This window comes from Phocoena phocoena, chromosome 15, assembly GCF_963924675.1.
Source record: "Phocoena phocoena chromosome 15, mPhoPho1.1, whole genome shotgun sequence".
Taxonomy (NCBI): domain Eukaryota; kingdom Metazoa; phylum Chordata; class Mammalia; order Artiodactyla; family Phocoenidae; genus Phocoena; species Phocoena phocoena.
In genome coordinates, this window is record NC_089233.1 from 63230840 (window position 1) to 63256784 (window position 25945).

The 25945-nt window shown below is 48.1% G+C and overlaps 1 protein-coding gene across 1 annotated transcript; it reads right to left on the reverse strand.

Annotated features, from left to right (window-relative positions):
• Positions 1 to 517: 517 nt before the first annotated feature.
• AHCY (adenosylhomocysteinase) lies at positions 518 to 16828 on the reverse strand. The gene is made up of 10 exons (XM_065891889.1): positions 16685 to 16828; positions 11094 to 11284; positions 9865 to 9940; positions 8030 to 8179; positions 6828 to 6940; positions 6147 to 6354; positions 5968 to 6055; positions 5750 to 5867; positions 4828 to 5022; positions 518 to 1406 (listed from the first exon to the last, which is right to left on the reverse strand). The coding sequence occupies exons 1-10, from the start codon at positions 16710 to 16712 to the stop codon at positions 1275 to 1277; spliced, it is 1299 nt and encodes a 432-aa protein (XP_065747961.1). The 5' UTR covers positions 16713 to 16828; the 3' UTR covers positions 518 to 1274.
• Positions 16829 to 25945: the final 9117 nt, after the last annotated feature.

Below are 25945 nucleotides of genomic sequence, written 5' to 3' on the forward strand. Positions count from 1 at the left end.
TGTAACTGTGGACTTTAGGAAAGACGCTTAACTTCTATAAGTCTCCATTCTCATCCATAAGATTAGGATAATAGTATTACTAAGCTTGTTGCGAGAATAATGAAACTACAAAGCACCTAGCACTCAGGAGGTGCTCAATAAACAACAGTCCCCCCAGGAGCAATGGATCAAGCCAAAGTGGAAATGGGGAGAAAACAAAATTATAAATTGGAACAGAAAAAAATAAGGTAGAGGAAATAAATACAAACAGAGATTACAATAAATATAAATAGGTTAATCTCATCTATTAAATGACTCTTAGGTTGGGTAAAAAACAGGCTGTTTACGAAAGACACACCTGAAGACACAAGAGTTCTCTCTTCATTTTACCCAGTCTTCCAAGCCCAAGGGTGTGCCTGCAGCCCGTCACCCCACACTGCAACACAGCAGACTATTACAGCACATCAGACTATTACCCCTTGGCTTACACCCTACATTGTTGGCAGTGGATTATCTATAAAATAAAGGCTCAAAATTCTTTTAGGCACCAAAATTTTTATTAACCCACCTTCTTGCTCTCTTTTAACATTATAAACCAAATTAATCTCTTTTTGACCCAGAGTTGTGATGAGAACATCAAGTTACAATGCATTTTTACGTTTCTCTGGCCCCTCTCAACCTCTGGCTGTCACTTCTCTCATCCTTTCTTGGCTATCCCTTAACAATATATTCCAACCCCTGTAAAATAGGGACTAAAAGTACCAACCTCATCGTTCTGAGGTTTAAGAGAATGCCAAGCACTAAGCCGGGCTCTCAGGAGCATTCAAACTCCAACAGTTCCTCCACACCCTTTGACATAGCTCCTTCTCATCTGTCATGGGCTGAGGAACCAATGAACCTGTAAACCAAGAACATGGGTATAAAAAGTCCATAGGCCAAGTGAGGGCCTGGATGGTAAAGTGCATGGGCTTTGTGAACACCACTGCCAACTTCCAGCCTAAGGAAGGACTGACTAAGTGAGCAGTTCCAGAACCCCTGAGCTCATGGCTCCCTGTGGGTAACTCCCGTGTACCTCTATCATGACCAGGGCTTGAGAAGGGACTTCTCAATTCTCCCTGCCACACTTGGAACAGTATGAGGGATGCAGCAGAGGCCAAAGACTGAGTGGCTAGCCCCAGGGAGTTGATGGGGAACATTATCAAACCAATCTCAAAGGTGGTGCCATTTGCTCTTGGGGAGGAGAGGTGGGACCCAGGCAAGGACAGCAGCTGGAAGGCAAAGGGCAGGCCTGGTTCTCAATAGCGGTAGTGATCAGGTTTGAAGGGGCCATCGCAGGACATGCCCAAGTACTGGGCCTGCTTCTCAGTCAGCTTGGTCAGCTTCACATTCAGCTTGCCCAGGTGGGCTTCAGCGACTGCTTCATCCAGCTGGGGAGAAACACAGAAAAAGCTGGAATCAGTGCCATGCTCTGGGATCCCTTAGCTGCATCTAGCTGCCAGAAGAGGCAGGGACTGTTCTGTTGTGACGTCTGCCGAGTGTTAAGCATATTACTTCATTCTATCCTCACAGCCAGCCTCCGGTGTGGCTTTTGGCTACTCAGCTCCCCTTCCTCAAGGGGAGACCAAGCTACATCCTCCCCTCCAAGCAGCCCTAATGGGACAGTCAATTACATCTCCTTCCTTACCCTCCACCAACCTAAGCAGCTAACCAAAATGCTTCTCTGGAATTTATCTATGGACAGGACATCTTTTCATGACAGGGGCTTTCAGGATTCCTAAACAGGGAGGCTATCAGTCTCTGCTCACCAGGGGCAAGTCTATTTGACAAGTGAAGTGAATGTAGGGGGAAAAAAGAGCCAAGAGACAGAGAAAGAGCTCTGATGCCACTGATCCCTGGATCCAGTGTCTGAATCTTAGACTCCTCCATTACAGAACCAATAGGGTTCCTTTTTAGATTACACTGGTTGTGTTTGTTTCAAAATACATCCTTAGCACTGGTGGTACAGTAGTGAGCATAGCTGCCTTCCAAAATACGTCCTTAAAATCTTTGTCTATAAATTCATAAAACTCCTTCCTTCAAGAGGTGGAGCCTAATTCCTCACCCCTTGAGTGACTCAATTCTAACGAATAGAATAAAGCAGAAGTGATGGTGTGTGACTTGGAGACTGGATCCTAAAAGGCACTTCAGCTTCCTCCTTTGCTCTCCCCCTGAATCTGGGGGAGGCCAGCTGCCATCTCATGAGGAAACTTAAGCAGCCCTATGGAGATACTCAAGTGGCAAGGAACCACCTGCCAACAGTGATGTGAAGCGGATCTTCCAGCTCCAGTCAAGCCTTCAGATGACTGCAGCCCCGGCTGACATCTCAACTACAACCTCATGAATTAAGCTGCTCTCAAACTCTCAACCCACAGAAACTGAAATAACAAATGTTTATTGTTTTAAGCCAGTAAATTTTGTATTTAAACTGCTATACGGTAACAGATAACTAATACACCAGCTTGAACAGGGTTTCTATCTACCACTCGCCACCGAAAGGATCCTGACTAATAAAAAAATTGCCATCTCCTTTCACAAACGTGGAAATCAAGGCTCAGAAAGGTGGAATGACTTGCCCAAGGTCACAAAGCTAGTTAATGACAGAGCTAGGATTTGAATCCAGGGTCCACCTGGCTCCAAAGTCCCATAACTTGTCTCAAGTTATCGTCTCCAAGGCAGCTTTGAAGAGACAGAACAGAAACCAAGGAGGACAGAGGCTGGGGTTGGATAAGGCCTATTTCTAAGTCTGACCAGTGCTGAAATGCATAAAGTGGGCCTGAGAAGAAGGGCAAGTGGCTGTACTTAGAGAAGGATCAACCCTAAGCGGGGCTCTCACTTTCTCAGCATCCAGCTCCGGGTGGGGCCTCTTTCTACCCCCAAGTCCCATCCCATAATGGCACAATAGCCTTTAACCACAGCCCAGCCCAGACAGCTTTACATTCCCAAGTGGTTTCACACTCACGGTCTCATTAGAGGCTCACAAACACCCTTAAGAAGGAGGCCAGGGTTTATTCTTCTATTTAACAAATGAAGAAACTGGGGAGAGGCAGGCAAAGGCAGGAGCAGAGCCCAGCCCTAAGTCCTAAGTCCACGTCAGCTCTGGAGGCAGAATGAAGGTCTCCAGTGCCCAGAGGACACAATGAATTCTCCCTTCTCTGGGCCTGGCCTAGCCGAGAACACCCTTCCTTCTCCCTGCTCCCCGTACCCAGGAGGACATAACGGTTAACAACTTGGACAGGCAGGGGTGGGACGTACTCTTGGCCCAATACTTTGCAGCTGTGGAGGCAAGTCACCCTCTGAAGCTTAGTTTCTTCTTCTGTAGGCTGGGTCTCTCAGAGCTGGTACAGAGATCAGTGATATTCAAGAGCGCTTGGTACAAGTACCTTAAGAAATGGTGGCTGCTCTCTCTGTCATTGTTAACCAAGGTACATAATCCCTCTCCCACATCTCGCGTGTGAGATGTGAAGCCTGTCCCCAACCCGTATCTTGGCAGTGATGAAGGAAGAAGACGGGATGGGGCCAGGTGCTGGGGTAGGAGGTGAGCTCTTTGCCTTCTCACTTCCAACCCCAGCCTCATTTTAAAGGCCTGCCCAATCTCTCACTATATTCACAGTCGTATTTCCTCCAACTGAGATCAGATGAGGGGTCGAATGAGACTTTTTTAACCGCACAACCAGCATGGGGACCTGGCAGGCTGCCCAGGACAGGACGGCCCCTTGAGGCCCTTACAGGTAAAACACCTGGTCAGGCAAGACAGTGCCTGAGAAAGACTAGGGGGAAAGGAGTTGGCTGGCTCGGGGGGCAGACAACCCAGCCTCTTCCTGCTTCTCATCAGTTGGCAGACCAGCTTTTCAAAGGGTGGGGGGAGTGGTATGAAGACTCCACCGCAGCCTCTCCAGCAGCCAAGGGCTGGAAGCAAGAGCTACTCTTACCATTTAGCTGAGAGGGAAACTGAGGCCCAGTCAGGCAAAGTAGCAAAGCCAAGTTCACCCATGACACTGGCAAAAAAAAAAAGCCAGGACTAAAACATAGTGTTCTGATCTGTGGGAGAGGGCGGAGGCAGGGGGTGTTAGGACAAGCACTGGATTTGACGTCAGACGACCTCATTGTCATGGTTAATCTGACCACACACTCACAACACGTCAGGTGCCATGCTCAGTGTGTTAGTGGCATCATCCCATTCCAAGGCCACAATCACGCAGCCCGTAGGCTGCATTCGGCTTACAAACACGTCCAAGTTAAACAACCTGGTTATATTTAAAAGCTGAATATTTCACATAAATATACTCATATCTAGCTTCCTTTGAAACGTCAGGAGCCCTGGTCCAGTGGGTCCAGGTTGCTGACAGGCAGCCAACCTCTTCAACTGGGGCACGTGCTCTTTGGTCAGTTCCCACCCAGCCCATTTACCTGCCCAATCCCTGTGGGCATGTGGGTTTGTGACCTGTGATCTAAGGAAATCCTCACAATCCTTAAGGAGGTACTATCACCTTCGTTTTACAGATAAGGAAATGGAGGCACAGTTACACAGCCTCTAAGTGGTAAGGGTGAGATTCAAACCTGGGTGTGTCTCACTCCAAAGCCCATGCTCCTCTCACCACCCAGCCCTGCCACTCTGGGAGTTATTCCCTGATTTGGGCCCCAATTTCCTCCTCTGTTAAATGGAGAGAATGATTTCTGCCCTGCGGAGGACCCTATGAAGATCTTCAAGAGAGCAGAGAGGCGAGTACTGTATGAACTCTGGCAAGGCCTGCCTGGAGAGCCCAGGGCTGGACACATGACCCTTGGCCAGGGGTGGAGGTAGGAACCCACCTTCTTGGGCAGGAAGTGGACCCCGACGGGATACTTGTCCGGGTGGGTCCACAGCTCAATCTGCGCCAGAACCTGGTTGGTGAAGGAGTTGCTCATCACGAAGCTGGGGTGGCCCATGGCGCAGCCCAGGTTGACCAGCCGGCCCTCGGCCAGAATGATGATGCGGCGCCCATTCTTCAACAAGTAGCGGTCCACCTACAAGTGGGCAGCACAGCGGTAAGGGCTGGTGGGCACAGCTCCCGGTGTCCACCCCATCCTCATCCTACCCTCCTGTCCAGCAGGCCTCCCGACCTCCAGCAGGGCCCACAAAGGGCCTGGACTGCCCCAGAACAACCTCCAGCACAGGGCCTGGCACACACAATTAATAAGAGCCAGTATTTGTTATGCAACCCTGAGCGGCAGACCTCATAGGTCTGCTGTGAGAATTTAAAGAGCTGACATGTACGAGGCACTTAGTTTAAGTACTACGTATTAGCTAACGTTATTATCACATTTAATCCTACTAACAACCCTGTAAATCAAGCACTGCTATCATCCCCATTCCACAGATAAAGAAACTGAAGTCTAAAGGGTTAAGTTCTTTGTCCAGAGCCACACGTTACAAAGTGGCTGCAACATGAGGCTGGACAGTCTGAGGACAGACGCCACGTTCTCGATCACCACGCCCAGTAACAAGCTGAATGCGGTGGTACTCAGCCTTGGCTGGACATCACAACCATCTTGGGACCTTTAAAAATGGGGATGCCTTGGCCTCACTCCAAGATTCCAGTTTAAGCAGCCCTGAAACCAGTCCCTCTTCCGCCCATCCCACTGCCCAGGTTGCCAGAGCCTCATCATCTGACTTCCTGGACGGCCAGCCCACAGGCACGCCCCCCTCGGTGCTCCGTCCACCAAGCCTGCTGGCAGGGCTGGGGCTTCTCACCTGGGGCTTGATGTTCACCTTCTCCACAGCGTTCTCGTTCAGCCACTTGACGTCAATCTCCACGTCAAAGTGTCCGATGTTACACACAATGGCGTCATCTTTCATCTGTTCAAAGTGCCTGTGGAGGAGCCCCAGCCTGTGACAGACTGTCAGGGACCAAAAGCAGCCGCAAGCCTGCCCCTTCCTTCACTCCCTGGGACCCCCCGCCTGGTGCCTACCGGCCGAGGATGATGTCGATACAGCCCGTGGTGGTGACAAAGATATTGCCCTCCTGACAGGCCTCATCCATGATGGTCACCTCATAGCCTGTGTAGAGACAGTGTCTGTGCGTCATCCAGGGTGGCCTTGCCCCCGCTCTGGCCCCAGTGGCTGACAACCAACCTTCACCCTATCATACCCTCCATGGCAGCCTGAAGCGCATTGATGGGGTCGATCTCCGTGATGATGACACGGGCCCCGAAGCCCCTGAGGGCCTGGGCACAGCCCTTGCCCACGTCGCCATAGCCCGCTACCACCGCCACCTTGCCCGCAATCATCACGTCCGTGGCCCGCTTGATGCCATCTATGAGGGACTCCCGGCAGCCATAGAGGTTGTCAAACTTGCTCTGAAAGGAGAGGGGGCAAGGCGGCTATGGGGGCAGGCGAGGCCCTGGGGCCTTAGACCCTCTCTCAACATCTCAGCCTGGTGGGCCTTGGGCTGATCACCTCCTGGGACTTCTCCCCACCAGCTAATGTGCTCGTGTGCCCCTCGCCCGGCTCAGTCCCACGACTTTCTCCCTGGCCTTTCTCTGCCAGTCCAGAAGGCTTCCTGCGGATCAACGATGAGAGATTGTCCGGTCAAAGAATCTGCTTCACGTTAAACTTCTTGATGCCCAGCTCTGAGGCTCACTGCACAGTTCTTTGCCTCTTTAATGCCTTTAATGCTTTGCCTCATGACCCTAAGTCTACAACTCCTTTCCCCCCTCAAATGAGGGCTAAGTCCCTAGCCTGCAGCCTTCCCAGGGGACTTTCTGCAGGGCCTACTCCTGAGCTGCTCTGGGAACCAACAGCTGGAGCCATCACTGCCCCACAGGCTCACCTTGGTGACAGAGTCGTTGACATTGATGGCAGGCACCTTCAGGATCCCGCTGGCCATCATCTTGTACAGGTTGTGGACCCCCGTTGTGGTCTCTTCGGAGATGCCTCGGATGCCTGAACAAGAGAGGAGGGGATGAATTTCAGGCCAGGAAGGAGTGGCCCAAGGGACAGGGTGGCCTCTGAGATGAAACTCCAAGAGCCTCAGAGAGCCCACAACTGAACTCACCCAAATTCCTTACCTTTGCCTCCTAAAGCCGCTCCTCCCTCTGGGTTCCTATCTCTGTAACGGACACCATAGCCCACCTAATCACCTAGGCCAGCATGAGGGAGGAGCCACTACCATCACCAGGCCTAATGATTCTACCTCTCAACAACTCCCGAACTCTCCACTTGCACTGTCACTGCCCTAGTCCCTGCCACCATTGTCACTTGCCCGTCCCAGCCACAACTCATCCTCTACACAGCAGCCATTTTTTTTTGCTGTACGCAGGCCTCTCACTGTTGTGGCCTCTCCCGTTGCGGAGCACTGGCTCCGGACGCGCAGGCTCAGCGGCCATGGCTCACGGGCGCAGCCGCTCCGTGGCATGTGGGATCCTCCTGGACCGGGGCACGAACCCGTGTCCCCTGCATCGGCAGGTGGACTCGCAACCACTGCGCCACCAGGGAAGCCCACAGCAGCCATTTTTAACATGTACATTTGCAGGGAAGTCTTTTCAGTACCATCCAATTACTTCCCTTTACTCTCAGGATCAAGCCAAACTCTTTTCTCAGTCTATTCTATTAAGTCTTTACACATCTGGTCTTCACTAAAGCTCCAGCCACAACCTGCAATTCTCCCCAGTGAAGGAAGCTGCCATGCTGGCTAACTTTCTGTTTCATGAATGGTCTATCCATTCCTGCCTCAGGGCCTTTGCACTCACTACACTACCCCACTTTCCTCTCCACCTGCTTTTAACAAAGCTGACGCCTTCCCAGCTATTCTCAGCCCTGGCCTTGGCATGCCCTTGGGCCAGCCAGGCCTCCCCTAGCCACCTAGCCCTGAAGCCAGGCTCCAGCACGCCTACAGGAGCCTGCTCTTCTCCCATCTTCCACAGTATCTGCTGCTCGAAGCACTGGGAGTCCTGCCAGGCCTGCTGATTTCATGCGGGCAAGCAGGCCCTGTTTAAACCACTAGCACCCAGCCCACCCACCCATCCTACTCACCTGACAGGAGCTGTGGGTACTTGGTGTGGATGAGGTTGGTGAGGTCACCACCATCGTCCAGAATCATGTTGAGGGGCCCGTCCCTGAAGTACAGCGTCTGCTCAATGCACCACAGATACTCCTCGTCCGTTTCACCCTTCCAGGCGTACACTGGAGAGTGAGTGGCACATCAGGGCCTGGCCCTCCCCACTGGCACTTGCTCCAGGGACCCACTTGGATAGAGCCAATACTATCTCCTTCCTAACTCCCATCCCCTGCCACCTCTAGCACCTCTGAGGACTCAGCAATGGTAAGAACACAGCTTGGAGCCAGAGAAATCTGAGTGCAAATCCTGGTTCTGCACTCACCAGCTGTGTGACTTTGGGAAAATCACTTCACCTCTCTGAGCCTCAGTTTCCTCATCTATAATAGTATGGATTATGAGACAGAGGCCAAGTACAGACACCCACCCCCCATATATAGGTATCTGGAAATAATTATTTCCTTTCCTACCTCTTCTGTCTGGGCCCCCAACCCAGTGACCAGGGCTCCTACCCACAATGCCTACTGCTAGGATGGAGGTGCACAGGGGCAGGAAGCCACACTCAGGTGGACCCAGGCGAGACAAGATCCAAGATTCATTATGCACTGAAAGGACTTGATGGGCCAGCAGCCTCTGTGGTAGGTTATCCTAGGCAAAGTCTGGCCAAAAACTACTAACAGCAGCTACCATGTATGGAGCACTTTCTCTGTGCCAGACATTACTCTAACTGCTTCATGCCCCATCTCATTTTTCCTCACAGAAACCCTGTGAGGCAGCCATTACCATCATCATCACTTACAGATGCCCAGAGAGGGGCTAAGATGTGCCCAGATCACTCAGCATGGCATTCCTAAGCAGGCATCAGAACCCAGGGCTCCTGGGAATTCGAGGGCAGACCAGTGGTTAGGACTCTGCACTTCCACTGCTAGGGGCCCAGGTTTGATCCCTGGGCCCCTAGGGTCAGGGAATTAAGATCTCGCAAGCCGCATGGCGCAGCCAAAAAAAAAGAAGCCAGGGCTCCTGACTGCCAGCCCAGGCTCCTCCCATCATATGAGACAACTGCGACACAGGTGTGGGGCTCCCATGAACCTCCTGTGAGCAAAGGATACCTGCCAAAGCAGGGCCAGCTTCCCCTCCCCCAAACTGGGGCAGACAATGGTATTAAAAACAAAACCTTTCCCAGAAAAGGGCCATGGAGCCCAAACTAGGCTGAGGAGTTGGAGACAGGCCGATCCAGCCTTGGTCAGTCTCTGGAGAGGTCCTCCCCCACTCTTTACTCTCCACCTGTGGCTGGTTAGAAGGAACTGTGAATGTCCTATTTCACCATCATCAGAGCTAACCACTGCCCTCCTCAAGCCCAGGCAGACTTGTGTCTATTTCCCCAGCAGCTTGTGAGAAAGTCTTTCCTCTTTGGTCCTGGTATTTCCCTAGCACCCTAGACCATCAGATACTATGCAATGGACCTCTGGGACTTTTTTATGCCCAGTATCCCTCCCTGATTCTTTCGGAAATAGACCCACATCATTCCTTTAAAGGATTTCCCCTCTTCAACATCACGTGGCCCCCAATCATTAGATCCCACCCTTCCTGATCACATGACGTGAACTGGGCAAGTAAGTGCCTTCAATAGGATTTTAGATGACAGTTGGACAAAACAGTTCTTTCCAATGGGTCACTAGGGTAGGATTCTGTGGCCATGACTCCTCTCCTCTACCGCAGGGAAGTCTGTAGCAGTAAAAGTCAGTGAAGCCGTCAGGGAAAAGCAGAGCCACTTCATGCATTCCTGCATCCCCCGGCAGCAAGCTGGCCTCACCTGGAATGCCAGCCTTGGCAATGGCAGCTGCTGCATGGTCCTGGGTGGAGAATATATTGCAGCTGGACCACCGCACCTGAAAGAGCCAGCAAAACAGGGCTGGTCACAGACAGTTCAGAAGACCAAGGTCACTGGACAGGGATAAGTAAACGCCCTGGAGCTAGGGCCGAGAGGCTCGGGATCTACATCCAGCCAGTTCTGCAACCTCAGGCTGGGTTGCAAATGGCAACCAGTGGATGGGAGTGGATGGGAGCCAGAGCACTGACAAGACCCAACTTACGTTAAAACATGGCTCTGCTGTGTGGAAGGGAAAAGGCTCCACACGGAAGCAAGGAGACAAGGGCAGAAGCTGTTGTTAGAGTTCAGACAAGAAATGCACCTCTAGCAGCGGAGGTGATGATGCGTGTACTTTGAGGGCTGAGCTGACAGGATTTGCTGCAGGGTTCGTTGTTGGAGTAAGAGAGCAAGAGGAGTCAGGGACGACCCCAGGTTCTGAACTCAGAGGGCCTGTAAGGCTGAAGTCTGCATCTGCCTACACGGGGAAGCCTCCAAGAAGAGAAGGAAATCATGCGTTCCTTTGGACATGTTGAGACTGAGAGGTCAAGCAGATCTCCAAGTGGAAGTGATACCTCGGCTACTGGGTGTACAAGTCTGGAGTTCCAGGGAGAAGTCCAAGCTAGTACATATAACTGGGCGTCATCACCATATAGACAGTATTTAAAGCCATAAAATCAGATTGCCAACAGTGTGAGTATAGAAAAGAAAGAAGAGGTAAAAGGACTGAACCCTGGTGTGTTCTGTAGCTGACTTTTGCTGCTCTGCCCTGCCCCCTGCTTTGGGAAACATCTTGCCCCCAGAGAAGTTGGAAGAGCTGCAATCATTGGTACACATAACCCAGGCTGAACCAATCAGAGTGCGCCATCCTTCCAGCAGCCATGATTAGCCAAGGGCAGGCACATGACCCCAGGAAGGCCTAGGAGAGCCAGTCCTTAGACGACTCAGTAGGACGCCGGGCTTGAGTTTTTCCTATCAGAGCTCCCCAGTCAGGAGAATGGGAACTGAGGGCAGTCAGACACCGTCTTCCCAGGGAGAGAAAATCTGCAGAGCAGTCACGACAAATGGAGGTGAGGGGGCACCGTGACAAGGCTGTAGCTGGACCCCCTGCTGGGCCTGAAGGGGCACAAGACTGGAGTTCCCCACTGCACAAGAACTGCTGCTGCGGGCCTCACCTCAGCACCCAGGGCAACGAGGGTCTCAATGAGGACAGCTGTCTCCACGGTCATGTGCAGGCAGCCGGCAATGCGGGCGCCCTTCAGTGGTTTGGAGGCCGAGTACATCTCCCGCATGCGCATCAGGCCCGGCATCTCATTCTCTGCGAGGTCCAGGGCCTTGCGCCCCCAGGCGGCCAGGCCGATGTCAGCTGTAGGGGCAGGATGGATGGGAGTTCGTGAGCCACCTCATCCCACGAACCACAAAGCACCGCCACTCAGCACTCATCCACTTGCGGACTCGAAGCACTAGACTGGGTAATCTGGTCACTGCACTGTCTCACTCATGCAACAGGGATTTATGGAGCCAGGGCAGTCCAAAAAGAAAGACATGGTCCCTGCCAGTAACCACAGCTTACTTACAGCCTTGTGGGAGAGCACATTTAATCAAAGAAGCACACAGGACCATAAATATTACAACACAGGTAAGTGCCCCCTTGAAAAATAGCTATCGGCCTATATATACCTCCTGCTACCCTTTCTGCTGCCACCTACCAACGTCCTCATTCCCTAAAGATTTTAGCTCCTGGCTCTCCACATTCCTAGTCATCACTCTTGGTGACTTCAGCACTCATAAATGATATAATCTAACACCTTGGACTCGGCACAGCTCCTTGATCTCCTTGAAGATATAAAAATGCTTCTCCAGTCCTAATGTTTCTCTCCACATGGAGGGAACTCATCTGTGTAACTAACACTCTGGGCCTCTCTCTGCCCCAGGGGAAGTGGAGTGACTTGTCTAGTAAACTTAGGAGGAGTAAACTGGGCATGTGCAGTTCAGGTCTCCCTTCTTTTGCAAGCAAGCAGCAGCCAACCTACCTGCAGGAAGTGTGTTCTTCCACATAGAGACCTACCCAGGCCCGCCCTGCCTGTAACTGGTGGATTAACGGCTGACTTTGGGGTTCAGTTAGCATGATCATTGTGACTTTGACACTAATCTACATTCTCTGGCTTCGATGTTATTAGTCATCCCTTGGTCTCTACAGCGGATTGGTTCCGGGAATGCCTGTGGACACCAAAATTCTCAGACGCTCAAGTCCCTTATATAAAATGGCACAGTACAATGAATACTACTCCTCTCCCTTATAATCCCACCCTCCCTCCCCTGCCACACTAGCCCATTCTCAAGGTCAGTCCCTAGGTCAGTGTTTGCAAACTTCCCTGATAAGGGTCATCTGGCATGCTTACAAGTCTCCCCTGGGGAATCAAATTCAGTAGGTCTAGGATGGGGCGTGGAACTCCTCGTGATTTTTATCTTTAGGGGAGCTTAGATCCTGCCAATCACCCAAAAGGGGTGGTGGGTGGGAGGGAAAGGACTATAGAGAATTTAGTAAGAAATAATAAAACCAACTAAGTCACTCTGCTTCCTACTGTACATCTAAACAACTTCACCGATGAAATATACCCCCCCCCCCCCCCCGGGAGGGACTACGCCCACTGTACCTCAGCACACACCCACTCCACCCCTGCCCACTTTGGCAGGCCATCACCCATGATACTCTCCCTTGGAAATCTTGATTTCAAGCAACCGACTCTGGCCATGTCTCGTCTTTCCAAAACTCTCTGTCTAGAGCCCAAACTCCAATAAAGCTGCAACGGGTCAGGTCAGAACCTTTAATCCGTTTATCCTACCAATTATCACTGTCCCTCACTGCACCCTTCATGTTCTCAACATGGTCCACAATTTAGATTCCACTGTCCCTTCCACCCTCTTGTTCTCTGAGAACTCCTCAGCAAAACTCCCGCCCTGGTTAAACCCAGCCCTCCACTGCACCCACGTCACTGAGCCCAGCAGGAGGAAAATGATGACCACACCAAGAGTTTCATTTATTAAGACCACAAATCTCAAGGGACACTCCAGCAATCCTATTACATCTTCTTAGTAAATTTACCACCTTTCCCACTCCAAACTTCTAACCTTTCCTCATCAACTGATGACCTCACTTCACAATTCATCCAGAAGAATTCAGAACAATGCCACTCTTCCTCCAGGGAATCCACTAGTCCTCCTCACGTGTAGTTATGGACCAGGCACTCCTTTGTTACAACAGACAGAGCTGTCTCTGCTCTGTGGGGTCTGATCCCGTATTGTTTTACCTCCTTGATGACTTCACTACTCCACTAAAACTGCTCTTCTCAAGGTCTCTGTAAGGCCTAATCCCCATAACTAATGGTCAACTACCTATGTTCATGTTTCTCCCTGCAGCACGAATAGCACTAAGTACTCTCTCCTTCTGAAACCCTTTCTTTGCTTGGCTTCTATGCCTGTCTTTCCGTGGCTTCCCTACCACCTTCCTGGCTCCTCTTCCTGTTACAGACTCTAAAGTTTAGAAGCCCTCAGGGATTCATCATCTCCCTCTTCTCTCCTACCAGATGAGCTCATCCCATTTTATGGCTTGAAATACCTTTTCTATGGAAATGTCTCCCACACATTCATCTCCAGCCCAATCTTCTCCCCTGAACTTGAGACTCATATAATCCAACTGCCTATTCAGCATCTCAATTTGGATGCCCAACTAGATGATGTGTCAAGTTTGAGCCCTCGTGACTCCTTGCCCTCACCCCCAAACTTGTCACTCCCCAGATCTTCCCATTTTAGGAAATGAAACCACCATTCGACCAGCTGCTCCAGCCCGAAACTTACGATTTCTTAATTTCTCCTTCTCCCTTGCACCCCCTTTCAACCCATCAGCACACTGTTGGCTCAACATCCCAAATACAAGCAATCCAATAGCATCTCATCACCTTGGATCACTGAAGCCACCTCCTCACTGGTCTGTCTCCCTGCTCCCACGTACTATTCTCCCCACAGAAGTCAGAGAAACAAACTTTTCAATTTTAAAATATATCACCTCCATTCTTCTGCTCAAGTAAAAAACAAGCCAACATCCAATGGCTTCCGCTTAACCATGAATAAAATCCTAACTCATCACATGGCTTTAGGGTCCTACCCAGGTGACTGTCTCCCCTTCTCCTGCATCTCTCCACCACCCTCTTCTCCCCCTCTCTAGTTGCTTAACCACGTGAACCTCCGGGTGAGCTAAACTCATTCCCACCTCAGGGCTTTAACCAAGCAGCTCTCTTACCCTGGAAGGCTCCTCCCCGAGCACCTGATACAGTACCTGGCACACAGCAGGGGCTCAACAAAAACCTGGAAACAGGAAAGAACTTGGTATATTGTTGCTGGAGGAACAGAGTGTGCCAGGGTGACTCTAGTAGAGGGAGTAAGATGATGAATCAGGACTTTATTCCTATAGTTTTAAGGGGAGTATCACGACCAGACGTGTCTTCCGAAAAGCCCTCTTTGGTTGCTGCGTGTATCTGTGGAGCAAGAGACCCGGGGAGACCTCTGAGGAGGGAGACCAGGACTGGGGTGGTGGCCACGGAGACAGAGAATTGGGCAGATCTCCTCACTTATAAAATGGAGACAATACTACTATATTATCCGTATGCATGTCTGTCCCACCCTCATCCTTGAGTCACCCTTGTACCTCTAGTGCCCAGCTGGGCCTGGCACAGAGAAGGGGTCCACAAATGTTTACCAACCACACCTGTTGTTAGGACTGAATGAGAGAAGGTCCACGAAAGGGGCTGGCACGAGACAGGGTTAGCAAACAAGAAACAAATCTGAACCTAGTGCAACTCCCAGCATTTACCAATGAGGAAAGGCTCAGAGAAGGGTTTGCCCCAGGTTCCACAGCCAGTCAATGGCAGAGGCAGGACTGGTGGCCAGGGAGGGCTAGAGCCAGAGGCTTCTGGGAGGCGCACAGCAGTAGTGGACTATGGTTCCTGTCCTATCCTAAGCTTCACCCCCTCTGCCACCACCTGTCCCTCTAGCCAGAAAGAACTCTTTCACTGCCCTCAGGACAGCTGTGTCAGCCCTGGTGTTTTCGTGGGTCCCTCAGCTCCAAGGGCACAGGAGGGTCTGGCACTCTAAGCTCTGGGGGTTTTGGTGCCCAGGAGAGCTGAGGACTTGCAGAGGTTGCAGTAACACCTGTCCCAGGACAAGCTAAGAGGCATAATAGCAAAACCCTCTCTGAGCCTCAGTTTCTTCATCTGTAAAGTGGGAATAATCATCCCTAACCTTCTATGAGCTCTGAGGATTAAAGAAGATGCCATATGGGCAAGGTCAGGCACACTGTGCCCTCCCTGATGGAGGCGTCCTTCCTCCAACCCTACCTAGCCAAGCTTCTCCACTTCCAAATGCAGCCTTATCTGCTGCTACACAACCCAAAGCCCTCAACCCTAACCCATCCAACTCTCCACAGTGTAACATGTCCCCATTCCAGTTCTGCCACTGGACCTGGACTTAGTCTTTCTGGGCTTCAGTTTCATCCACACAATAGGGACAATAACCTTCTCTGGCCTGCTACTTGATAAACTACTATTGACAGGTTGTTATTTTCCACAGTCTTTGCAAGTCACTTCCTGTTAGGGCTTCAGTTTCTTCCTCTGTATCATGAGATAAAGTCCACCTCTAAAGATCATTCTGTAAACAAATGTAAATCCCCAGATACATAGCAAGTGCTCCATGAACGATGCTTTTCTCCAGGTTGAATGGTGTCTTGAATTTACTTTAAAAATTGCTAGCCAGGCTGAACTGGTTTTTGCTGAAAGGTCATTAGGGTTATTCCAAATGTGTTCACTTATATACAGTGGTGAAAAGGTGGGCACAGCCTGGGTTCATATCCTGCTCCACCACCTCCCAGCTGTAAAAAATGTGGGCAAGTTACCTTTTTTCCTGGGTTTCAGTAAACCCATCATAAGATGAGAAAGTAATAGTCCCTTCCCTAAAAACCCATTAGAATAAAATGAATAAATCTATAATAAACGTAGAAGGCAATGCCCATTCCATAGTAAACGTCCAATAAACGTTAACTATCAGTGTATCAGCTTCAATCCATAGAACAGCAGGAAGAATTTTTCTAACCACTCCAAAATTTCTTCGAGATTCTCTGTATGACTGTACCTTCTGGCCAGGTGGGTGACCCCAAGAGGTTGGGTAACAAGCCCAAAGTCCCTGGTAAGTGGACTCGCCCGGCCTCAGGCTCAGTCTCCAGACCTCTCCCCACGTGCCCTTCGGGGCCCCAGTGCCCTCGCCTTCCCTGTAGGAGGCCCAGAGAGGGTGGGCACTTGCCCGGGACCACCAAGGTAGCCAAGGAGCCGGTCCAGGCCCAGGAGGCAGGATTCAGGCCCCCTAGTGTAGGTCCCGGCAGGTGCCACTGGTCCCAGGCCGTGGCCAGGTGCCGCTGCCCGCCTGCCCCAGGCGGCTCTGGCGGAACACGCCGCCAGTTCGCTGCTCCGCGGGCCTCGCTGCTGCACCGGCCTCGCGGGGCACGCCGGGACGCATAGTCCGCGGCCGCGCCCGAAGACCCGCTCGCGGCGGCGGGAGAACTCCAACCCCCAGACGGCCTCGCGCGGCCAAGACCGCGCTGTGCCGGCGATTCAAGGGGGTCCTTCTGAGCACCCCGGGTCGGCTCCGCGGCAGCCGCCCCAACAGGCCCCCAGCGGAGGCGGGGCAGACGCGGCCGACTGCACGTCCTGGAACTCACCGACTTTGTAAGGCAGCTTGTCCGACATGCCGGCGGCGTTTCCGCACGGAGTGATGGATACGAGCGAAGGGTACCGAGCCGCGGGCTGGGGACTGGAGCGGGGCAGGCGGCGCCGGGTAGGGACCTGCGCGTGGCGCCGGCGCCCTTAAATATCGTCCCCTGGCTTGCATATTCATGAGTCCCGCTGGATCTGAGCCACAGGGGCGGGGCAAACGCACGGGGGCGGGGCCGGAGTGAACTTTGGTCCCTGCTGAGCGCAGTTTTTTTTCCCATGCGGTCCTTCCACCTCCCGCCCTGGGTAGCGAAGGGAGATGGGGATAGGTCTGAGAACTAAATCGAGGCTGTTCTTTCTTTCATTCGTTCAACCAGTAACACTGATGTCAGAACCGGGTGAAACTGAAATTCCAACCAGTTCACTTCCCCGAACCTCAGTTTCTTCTTCAGTAAAGTGGGCAGAATGATACCTACCATACAGATTCTAAGTTGCAATATGTCAAGTTCCTAGCACATCCTAGACCTTCCACCCTCCTCCCACTATCCTGAGTTTAGTTAAATTTGTGTGCATGTTTATACTTTTACTACATATGTATAAATCATTAAATGCTTCATAGAATTCTTTCTGTGTTTAAAACCTTCATATAAATGGTACCATACTGAAAAAAAAAAAAAGGTGCCATACTGTACTTATCCTTCTGCAGTTTGCTTTTTTCTGTTAAGAGCCATGCATAGATTTTGAATGTATTCATTTTTGCTGCTGTATAGAATTTCATTGTCTACATCCCATGATTAATTTATCTGTTCTCCTGTTTGCTGGCATTCGGGTTGTATAGTCAGTCTGCCATTATTGCATACATGGAAAAATGAACATTGTCTCTTAGTGCCCGTGAGTAGGTGTCTCTGGGCCATAAGTGTACTTAAGGGTGAAGTTTATGAACTGAAGGCACATTTTTAACTTTCCTAGATATTGCCAAATTGTTTTCCAAAATAATTTATCCTCTCACCAGCAGTGTCTGAGAGGGCTTGTTGTTCCACATCCCTGTCACCACTTGTCAGTCTGACATAAATTTTTGTTAAACTGATGGGTGTGCAAATCTCCTTGTGGTTTTAATCGGCCACCTGAAGACTCTTTAACATCTCTCTAGGAACCCTCTGCCCTAGCATCCACCCAGCTGCTATCTCCTTCCTCTCCTTCTCATACTTTTTCAGAGTTGACCCATTCTGTGTCTGTGCTTTCTCACCACCCACTCATTCCTCAGCTGTGTGATCTCCACCCCCAGGTCTCTGCTGAAACTGCTCCAGCCAAGGTCAGCAGGGAACCTGGCTGAATCCAAAGGATGTGCCTCAGCCTGCATCCCAACTCACCTCACTGCTGCACACAATGTGCCCTTGGCCTCCACTTTCCTGACTCTCCTCCCACTCTCCACAGGGTAACTTCTCTGGCCTAAGCAACTTCCTGTCCTTCACTAGCGACTTCAAGTGTTGATGTTCCTTTTTTCTCTTACTCTGCTCCATCTTCCAGACCCATCTCACCCACACTTATGGCTATTGTGACCGCTTATATCCAGGTAATCCCAGTGTTCATGGAATAAAACACTGCCTTACCCCAGACACTGCCTGTTTCGCTTCTCAATTACATGCCCCTTCTCCCTGGAGTTACCACTACAGTGATTAATGTTTAATGTCTCTTTATCATTCCCTTGCTTTTTAAAAATGGATGTTACTACTTCTATGACTCTCCTAAATAATACACTGTTTAGTTTTGACTGTGTTTTGCCCTTGTATAAATGAAATCATACTGAATATATTCTTCTGCAAGTTGCTTTCTCATTCAACATTGCTTCTGAGAGTCATTCATGTATATACAGTAGCTATGGTTCATTTATTTTCATTTCTGTTTAATCCACTTATTTATTCATTCTATTGTTGATGGACATTGGGTTGTTTCAGGGGTTTTTTGTTTTTTGTTTTTTATTTATTTTTGGCTGCATTGGGTCTTTGTTGCTGCGTGTGGGCTTTCTCTAGTTGTGGCGAGTGGGGGCTACTCTTTGTTGTGATTTGCGGACTTGTCATTGTGGTTGTTTTTTTTATTGCGGAGTACAGGCTCTAGGTGCGTGGACTTCAGTAGCTGCTGCACGCAGACTCCTTAGTCGCGGCATGCGGGCCCTGGAGTGTGCAGGCTCAGTAGTTGTGGCACACGGGCTTAGTTGCTCCACGGCATGTGGGATGTTCCCGGACCGGGGATCGAACCCGTGTCCCCTGCATTGGCAGGTGAATTCTTAACCACCGTGCCAGCAGGGAAGTCCCTGTTTCAGTTTTTTGCTACTACAAAGAATACTGCTCTAACATTCTTATGTATGTGTGTAGATCGATACAGATATAGATAGATATAGAATTTGGGAGTTGAATTACTTGAACAGATATGCTCATGTCCAACTTAACTAGGTAATATGAAACTGTTTCCTAAAGTGGTTGCATCAGTCTATACTCTGACTAGCAGTGGATAAAAACTCTTGTTTTATGCCCTTATCAGCATACCAATTTTTTTTTTCCAATCTGGCAGGTATGAAATGATTTCTCATTGTGGTTTTAATTTGCATTTCTTTGACTACTGTGACTAATGAGGTAGAGCATGTGTTCATATGTTATAACCCATCTGGGAGTCTTTGTCTGTAAAAGTTCCATTCATGTCTTTGCCTGTTTAAAACTAGGTGGTTTGTTTTTCTTTTCAGCTAATAGGAATTCTTTACATATTCTGGATAATAGTCCTTTGCTAATTATATGTGATGCAAATATCTTCTCCAGGTTTGTGGTTTGTGTTCTCACCCTCTCTCTGTTGTTTTTTGATAAATAGAAATTCTTAGTTTTAATATAGTCAAATTTATCAATCTTTTCCCGTAGTGTTAGTGGCAGTTTTTGTCTTATTTTAGAAAACCTATATACCCCAAAGTCATAAAGAATTTCTCCTATATTGTTATCCCAAAGTTTTATAGTTCAAATATGTATGTGGTGTGAGGTAGGAATTCTGTTTCATTTTTTTCCCATAAGGATAAACAGTTGTCCCAGCACCACTTACGGGACAGTGCATCCTTCTCCCAGTGACCTATAGAGCCATCTCTGTCATACATTGTGTCCATAAATCCATGGGTTATTCCTATCTCTCTATTTTGACACATTGATCTGAAATTGGGAAATCAAATTAGTTGAAATTACTAAAGATTTATAATAAATCTTGATTTGGTAGGGGAAGTCCTCCCACCTCGTTCTTCTTCAGGGGTATCTTGTGGGAGTTCCCTGGTGGCTTAGTGGTTAGGATTCTGGGTTTTCACTGCTGTGGCCCGGGTTCAATCCCTGACCAGGGAACTGAGATTCTGCAAGCCGTGCAGTATAGTCAAAAAAAAAAAAAAAGAGCATCTTGCACTGTCTTAGACATTTTAGAATCACCTTGTCAAGTTTTAGGGGAAAAAAAGCTTTTTTGAATTTTTACTAAAATTGTATTAATATGTAAATTACTTAGGGGGAGAGTAACATCTTTATGTCATTGAGTATATCAACATTAACATGGTACGTATTGATGTATATATTGATATATATTTATATATATATATATATTTACATGTATTTCTGCACTTATTTATTTTATTTTGTGTTTTTGGTTTTTTTCTCTCTCCATTTATTTAGATCTTCTTTAGTGTATTTCAATAAAGTTATTTATTTTTCTTGGGACTTCCCTGGTGGCACAGTGGTTAAGAATCGCCTGCCAATGCAGGAGACACGGGTTCGAGCCCTCATCTGGGAAGATCCCACACTCTACGGAGCAACTAAGCCCGTGCGCCACAACTACTGAGCTTGCGGGCTACAACTACTGAAGCCCATGCACCTAGAGCCCGTGCTCTGCAACAAGAGAAGCCACTGCAATGAGAAGCCCGCGCACCACAATGAAGAGTAGCCCCTGCTCTCTGCAACTAGAGAAAACCCACACAGCAACGAAGACCCAACGCAGCCAAAAATAAATAAAATTTTAAAACAAAGTTATTTATTTTTCTCTATAAAGATCCTGAATATATTTTGTTAGATTGATTTTTAGGTATTCTTTATGTTATTTAAATTTTTTAAATTTTTTTGATGTTTGTGGCAGATGTTTACAAATGGATTGTTTTTAGTAGATTGATCTTCTGTTCAGCAGCCTTGATGAACTCTTACTTGCTTTTTTTTTTTTTTTTTTTGCGGTTCGCGGGCCTCTCACTGCTGTGGCCCCGCCCGCCGCCGGACGCGCAGGCTCAGCGGCCACGGCTCACGGGCCCAGCCGCTCCGCGGCACGTGGGATCCTCCCGGACCGAGGCACGAACCCGTGCCCCCTGCATCGGCAGGCGGACCCCCAACCACTGCGCCACCAGGGAAGCCTTTCTTAACTTGCTTTTAAATACTCTTGTTGACTATGTACACAATCATATCCTCTGTAAGCAAGGATAATTTTGTTTCTTATTTTCCAGTCCTGACACTGTTTTGTCTTTTTTTTCTTGCCTTACTGCACTGGCTGGACTTCTAGTACAGCGGTAAGTGGAAGAGGTGGACATTGGCCCCCTTATCTTGTTCTACTACCTCTTGTGTCCTTCATCTGATTGACTGACTGGCACCTCCCTCCACCAAGTAATTGCACGTTTTATCATCATCAATAGAGCTATAGGGAATTCCCTGGCAGTCCAGTGGTTAGGACTCCAAACTCTCACTGCCAAGGGCCCAGATTCAATCCCTGGTTGGGGAACTAAGATTCCACAAGCCCCAAGACTCAGCCAAAAAAAAAGCACTAGGGGGAGGGGAGAGTGCCATCAAAGTAGTAAAATACAGATATAGAGCTTTCCTTCTCTTCTGCAGTCTCTCTCCTGACTTATGTTTTTTATTTGCTATTTAATGTCACACTAAGTAAAGAAAAAATTTAAATTTTATCATTCATCTTTATATTGTACAATGCAGTTTTTTTTTTTTACAATGCAGTTTTAAAGGTAAATATAAGAGCATTTAGTTCATATGTAGAATAACCAAAATTACAGAATTTGTATTTCATAGCTTGTATATGCATATGTGTTTTTTTCTAACCAAAAAGAGTAAACAGTGCACACAAAAAAACTTTCTTTGGGACTTCCCTGAAGGTCCAGAAGTTAGAACTTGGTGCTTACCCCGGTGGGGGAACTAAGATCCTGCAAGCTGCATTGTGCCAAGGAAAAAAACAAACTTCATTTTAATTTTTGATATGTGCACATTATATGTGCACGTTTTATCAGCACTCAGCTTACTGGTGAGTAAGTAAGGAAGGACCAAAAGGAAGAGGAACTATGGATTTCCCTGTCTTTCCTTTCCTTCTACATTTTCAGTGTGTTTGGCTAATACAGAGTAACATGAGAAAGACATGGCAGAGTCCCTTGGTTGTTAAGGTTTTTCTGTGTTCAAATCAAGCTCTGGTTTGTACTGGTTTGTGCTCTCTTTGAGTCTTGCTGAAATCCGTACATAGTGCTCTGCTGGAATTTTGCGTCCATGGGACTTGGAGACCGTGATATTCACGCAGATATACATTGTTTGTACCATTCATTTGAGAGAAAGGGAGGAATTATTGATCCACCAGCTTCTGACCCCAATAGGTCCAAGTGTCTCCCCACAGGTCATTAACCTGCCTGAGCTTCCAGGAGATGCATGCAAATGCCCTGAGCAAGAAATCTTGGGAGGGGAGCTAAAGGTATGGGCCAGGCCTGGGGCAGGCACAGCCGGGGATGCCCTGCAGGAAACTAGTAGGAGCCTGTGCAGAATTGGTTTCCCCAGCAGGTCTGGGATGAGAGGCAGGTGAGGTGGAGAGAATCCGAAGTGGGGCACAGGAGGGTCTGACAGAACCACACAATCCTGCACCCACCACCCCGACAGTGCTGTCACTGCTTACTGTATTTTTTATATTTTTCCTTGTCATCTTTACCTTTAATATATATATTTATATATACATAAATATACTCATATAATTTTTATGTCGCTATATGAGGATAATTTTCCTCCATTGTTTTGAGATATAATTCACATAGCATAAAATTCACCATTTTTAAATGTACAGTTCAGTCATTTCGGTATAGTCACCGAGATTGTGCAACCATCACCATGATCTAATTCCAGAACATTTCATCACCCCATAAAGAAACCCTCTACCCATTAGCAATCCATTCCTATTCTTCCCTCCCACCAGCCTCTGGCAACCACTAACCAATGTATTTTCGGTTTTAATAGGTTTACCTATTCTGGACATGTCGTATAAGTGCAATCATATAATATGTGACCTTCTTTTCATTTTTAGTTGAGGGGTATTTTATATACAGTGATATGCACAGAACTTAAGTATTATCTAGATGAATTTTGACAAATGCATACACATGTAACCTATACTCCAACAAGAAAAGTGAATGTGTTTGAGGATAATTTTTTTTTAAGTGTTCATTTATTTATTTGGCTGTGCCAGGTCTTAGTTGCCACGTGCGGGATCTTTTAGTTGTGGCATGCAGGATCTAGTTCCCCCACCAGGGATCAAAGCCGGGCCCCCTGCTTTGGGAGCATGAAGTCCTAACTGCTGGACCACCAGGGAAGTCCAGAGGATAATCTTTTAAAAGTGTACGTAGAGGGGGCTTTCCTGGTGGTGCAGTGGTTAAGAATCCGCCTGCCAATGCAGGGGAGATGGGTTCGAGCCCTGGCCCAGGAAGATCCCACATGCTGTGGAGCAACTAAGCCCGTGCACCACAACTACTGAGCCTGAGCTCTAGAGCCCGCAAGCCACAACTACTGAGCCTGTGCGCCACAACTACAGAAGCCTGTGCGCCTAGACCCTGTACTCTGCAACAAGAGAAACCACGAGAAGCCCGCGCACCGCAATGAAGAGTAGCCCCTGCTCACTGCAACTAGAGAAAGCCTGTGGGCAGCAATGAAGACCCAACACAGCCAAAAGTAAATAATAAATAAATGAACTCATTGATTTTTTTAAAACGTGCATGTAGAGTGGACATGTCACACCACTCTCATGGAGTAATAGGGGTTTTCCATTTTTTCACTACTAGAAGTACAATGAGTTGTTCTTTCATGCAGAATTTCCTATATATTTTGGATAATTTCCTTGGGAAAAAAAATCCTAGAATTTAGAGTAATTTGACCAAAGGACAGAATCATTTTTAAAGATTCTCCTGATTTTATTGCCATGTTGTTTTCTAAAAGTCATGTTTGTCATTGCATGTTCATCATCATTTATATTATCCTTGTTTCCTTTCTTTTTTTAAATACAATTATTTATTTTTGTCTGCGTTGGGCCTTTGTTGTTGTGTGTGGGGTTTCTCTAGTTGTGGTGAGCGGGGGCTACTGTTCCTAGCGGTGTGGGGGCTTCTCATTGCGGTGGCTTCCCTTGTTGCGGAGCATGGTCTCTAGCTGTGCAGGCTTCAGTAGTTGTGGCTCGCGGGCTCCAGAGCACAGGCTCAGTAGTTGTGGCGCATGGGCTTAGCTGCTTTGTGGCATGTGGGATCTTCCCAGACCAGGGCTCGAGCCCATGTCCCCTGCGTTGGCAGGCAGATTCTTAACCACTGCACTACCAGGGAAGCCCATCTTTTTTAAAAATTTACTTTTGGTTGTGCTGGGTCTTAGTTGCAGCTGGTAGGCTCCTTAGTTGTGGCATTCGAACTCAGTTGCAGCATGCGTGTGGGATCTAGTTCCCTGACCAGGGATCAAACCTGGACCCCCTGCATTGGGAGCAAGGAGTCTTAACCACTGTGCCACCAGGGAAGTCCTGGTGGACTTCTTTTGTTTTCTTTTTCACTAATTTAGTAAGTGAAAATGATACATAATTTAAATATACATTTCTTTATCATCAGAACAAAAGTGTCCTGCTCCAGAATAAACCTAGTGAGAACTTCCCATTGAAAATTTAAGACTCCATGCTCCCAATTCAGGGGGCCCAGGATCGATCTCTGGTCAGGAAACTAGATCCCATATGCATGCTACAACTAAGAGTCTGCATGCCACAACTGAAGAGCCTGCATGCCGCAACTAAAAGATCCTGCGTGCTGCAACGAAGATCCTGCACGCAGCAACAAAGATCCCACGTGCCACAACTAAGACCCAGCACAGCCAAATTGATTAATTAATTTTTAAAATACTTAAAAAAGAAAGAAACAGTAGAGAGAGATTCCATGGCCCCTTTACCTGGTTTCCCCCAATGGTAACATCTTGCAAAACAATGTACAAAATCACAACCAGGATATTGACGATGATACGGTCAAGATACAGAACATTTCCATTACCACAAGAATCCCTCATGTCACACCCACTTCTCTCCTATTCCTACCCCCTTCTGAGCCCCTGGCAACCACTAATCTGTGGTCCATTTCTATAATTTTGTCATTTCAAGAATGTTATATAAATGGAATCATACACTGTGTGACCTGTTGGGATTGGTTTTTCCACTCAGCATAATTCTCTGGAGATTCATCTGGGTTACTGCATCTGTCAATAGTTCAGTCCTTTTTACCCCTGAGTAATATTCCATAATATGGATGCACTACTTTGTTTAATCAGTCATCTACTGAAAGACATCTGATTTGTTTCCAGTTTTTGACTATTACAAATAAAGCAGTTATGAATATTTGTGTACAGATTTTCACGTGAATATAAGTTTTCATTTTTTAGGGATAAATGCTCAGAAGTGCAATTGCTAGGTTGTATGGTAATTGCATGTTCAGTTTCATGAGAATAAGTTGAGAAACTTTTCCAGAGAGGCTGTACCACTTTACTTGCCCACCAGCAATGAAGGAGTGATTCAGTTTCTCCACGTCCTTGCCACCATTTGGTATTGTCACTATTTTTTATTTTAGCCATTCTGATAGATGTATAGTAATACTCATGTGGTTTTAATTTGCATTTCCCTAATGGCTAATGATGTTGAACATTTTTTTCATGTGTATATTTGCCATTTGTATATCCTCCTTGGAGAAATATCTCTTTCATGTCTTTTGTCCATCTTCTAATTGAACTGTTTGGAGTTTTTTTTACTGTTGAGTTTTCAGAGTTCTATATATATTTTAGATACCAGCCCCGTGCTGTATGTATAGTTTGCAAATATTTTCTCCTATTCTGTAGCTTGTCTTTTTATTCTCTTTCTCTCTCTCTCTCTCCCTACTTTTTTTTTTCACCATGCTGCGTGGTTTGTGGGATCTTTGTTCCCCAACCAGGGATTAAACCCAGGCCTACGGCAGT

What these genes read in the sequence shown, in the direction of transcription:
- AHCY (XM_065891889.1), bottom strand. Translation starts at nt 16,712, where the DNA reads ATGTCGGACAAGCTGCCTTACAAAGTCG. An exon ending in TGCCAAGGCTGGCATTCCAG is followed by an intron (nt 8,180 to 9,864) that starts GTGAGGCCAGCT and finishes CTCACTCTCCAG; the next exon opens with TGTACGCCTGGAAGGGTGAA. An exon ending in TCAACGACTCTGTCACCAAG is followed by an intron (nt 6,355 to 6,827) that starts GTGAGCCTGTGG and finishes CTCTCCTTTCAG; the next exon opens with AGCAAGTTTGACAACCTCTA.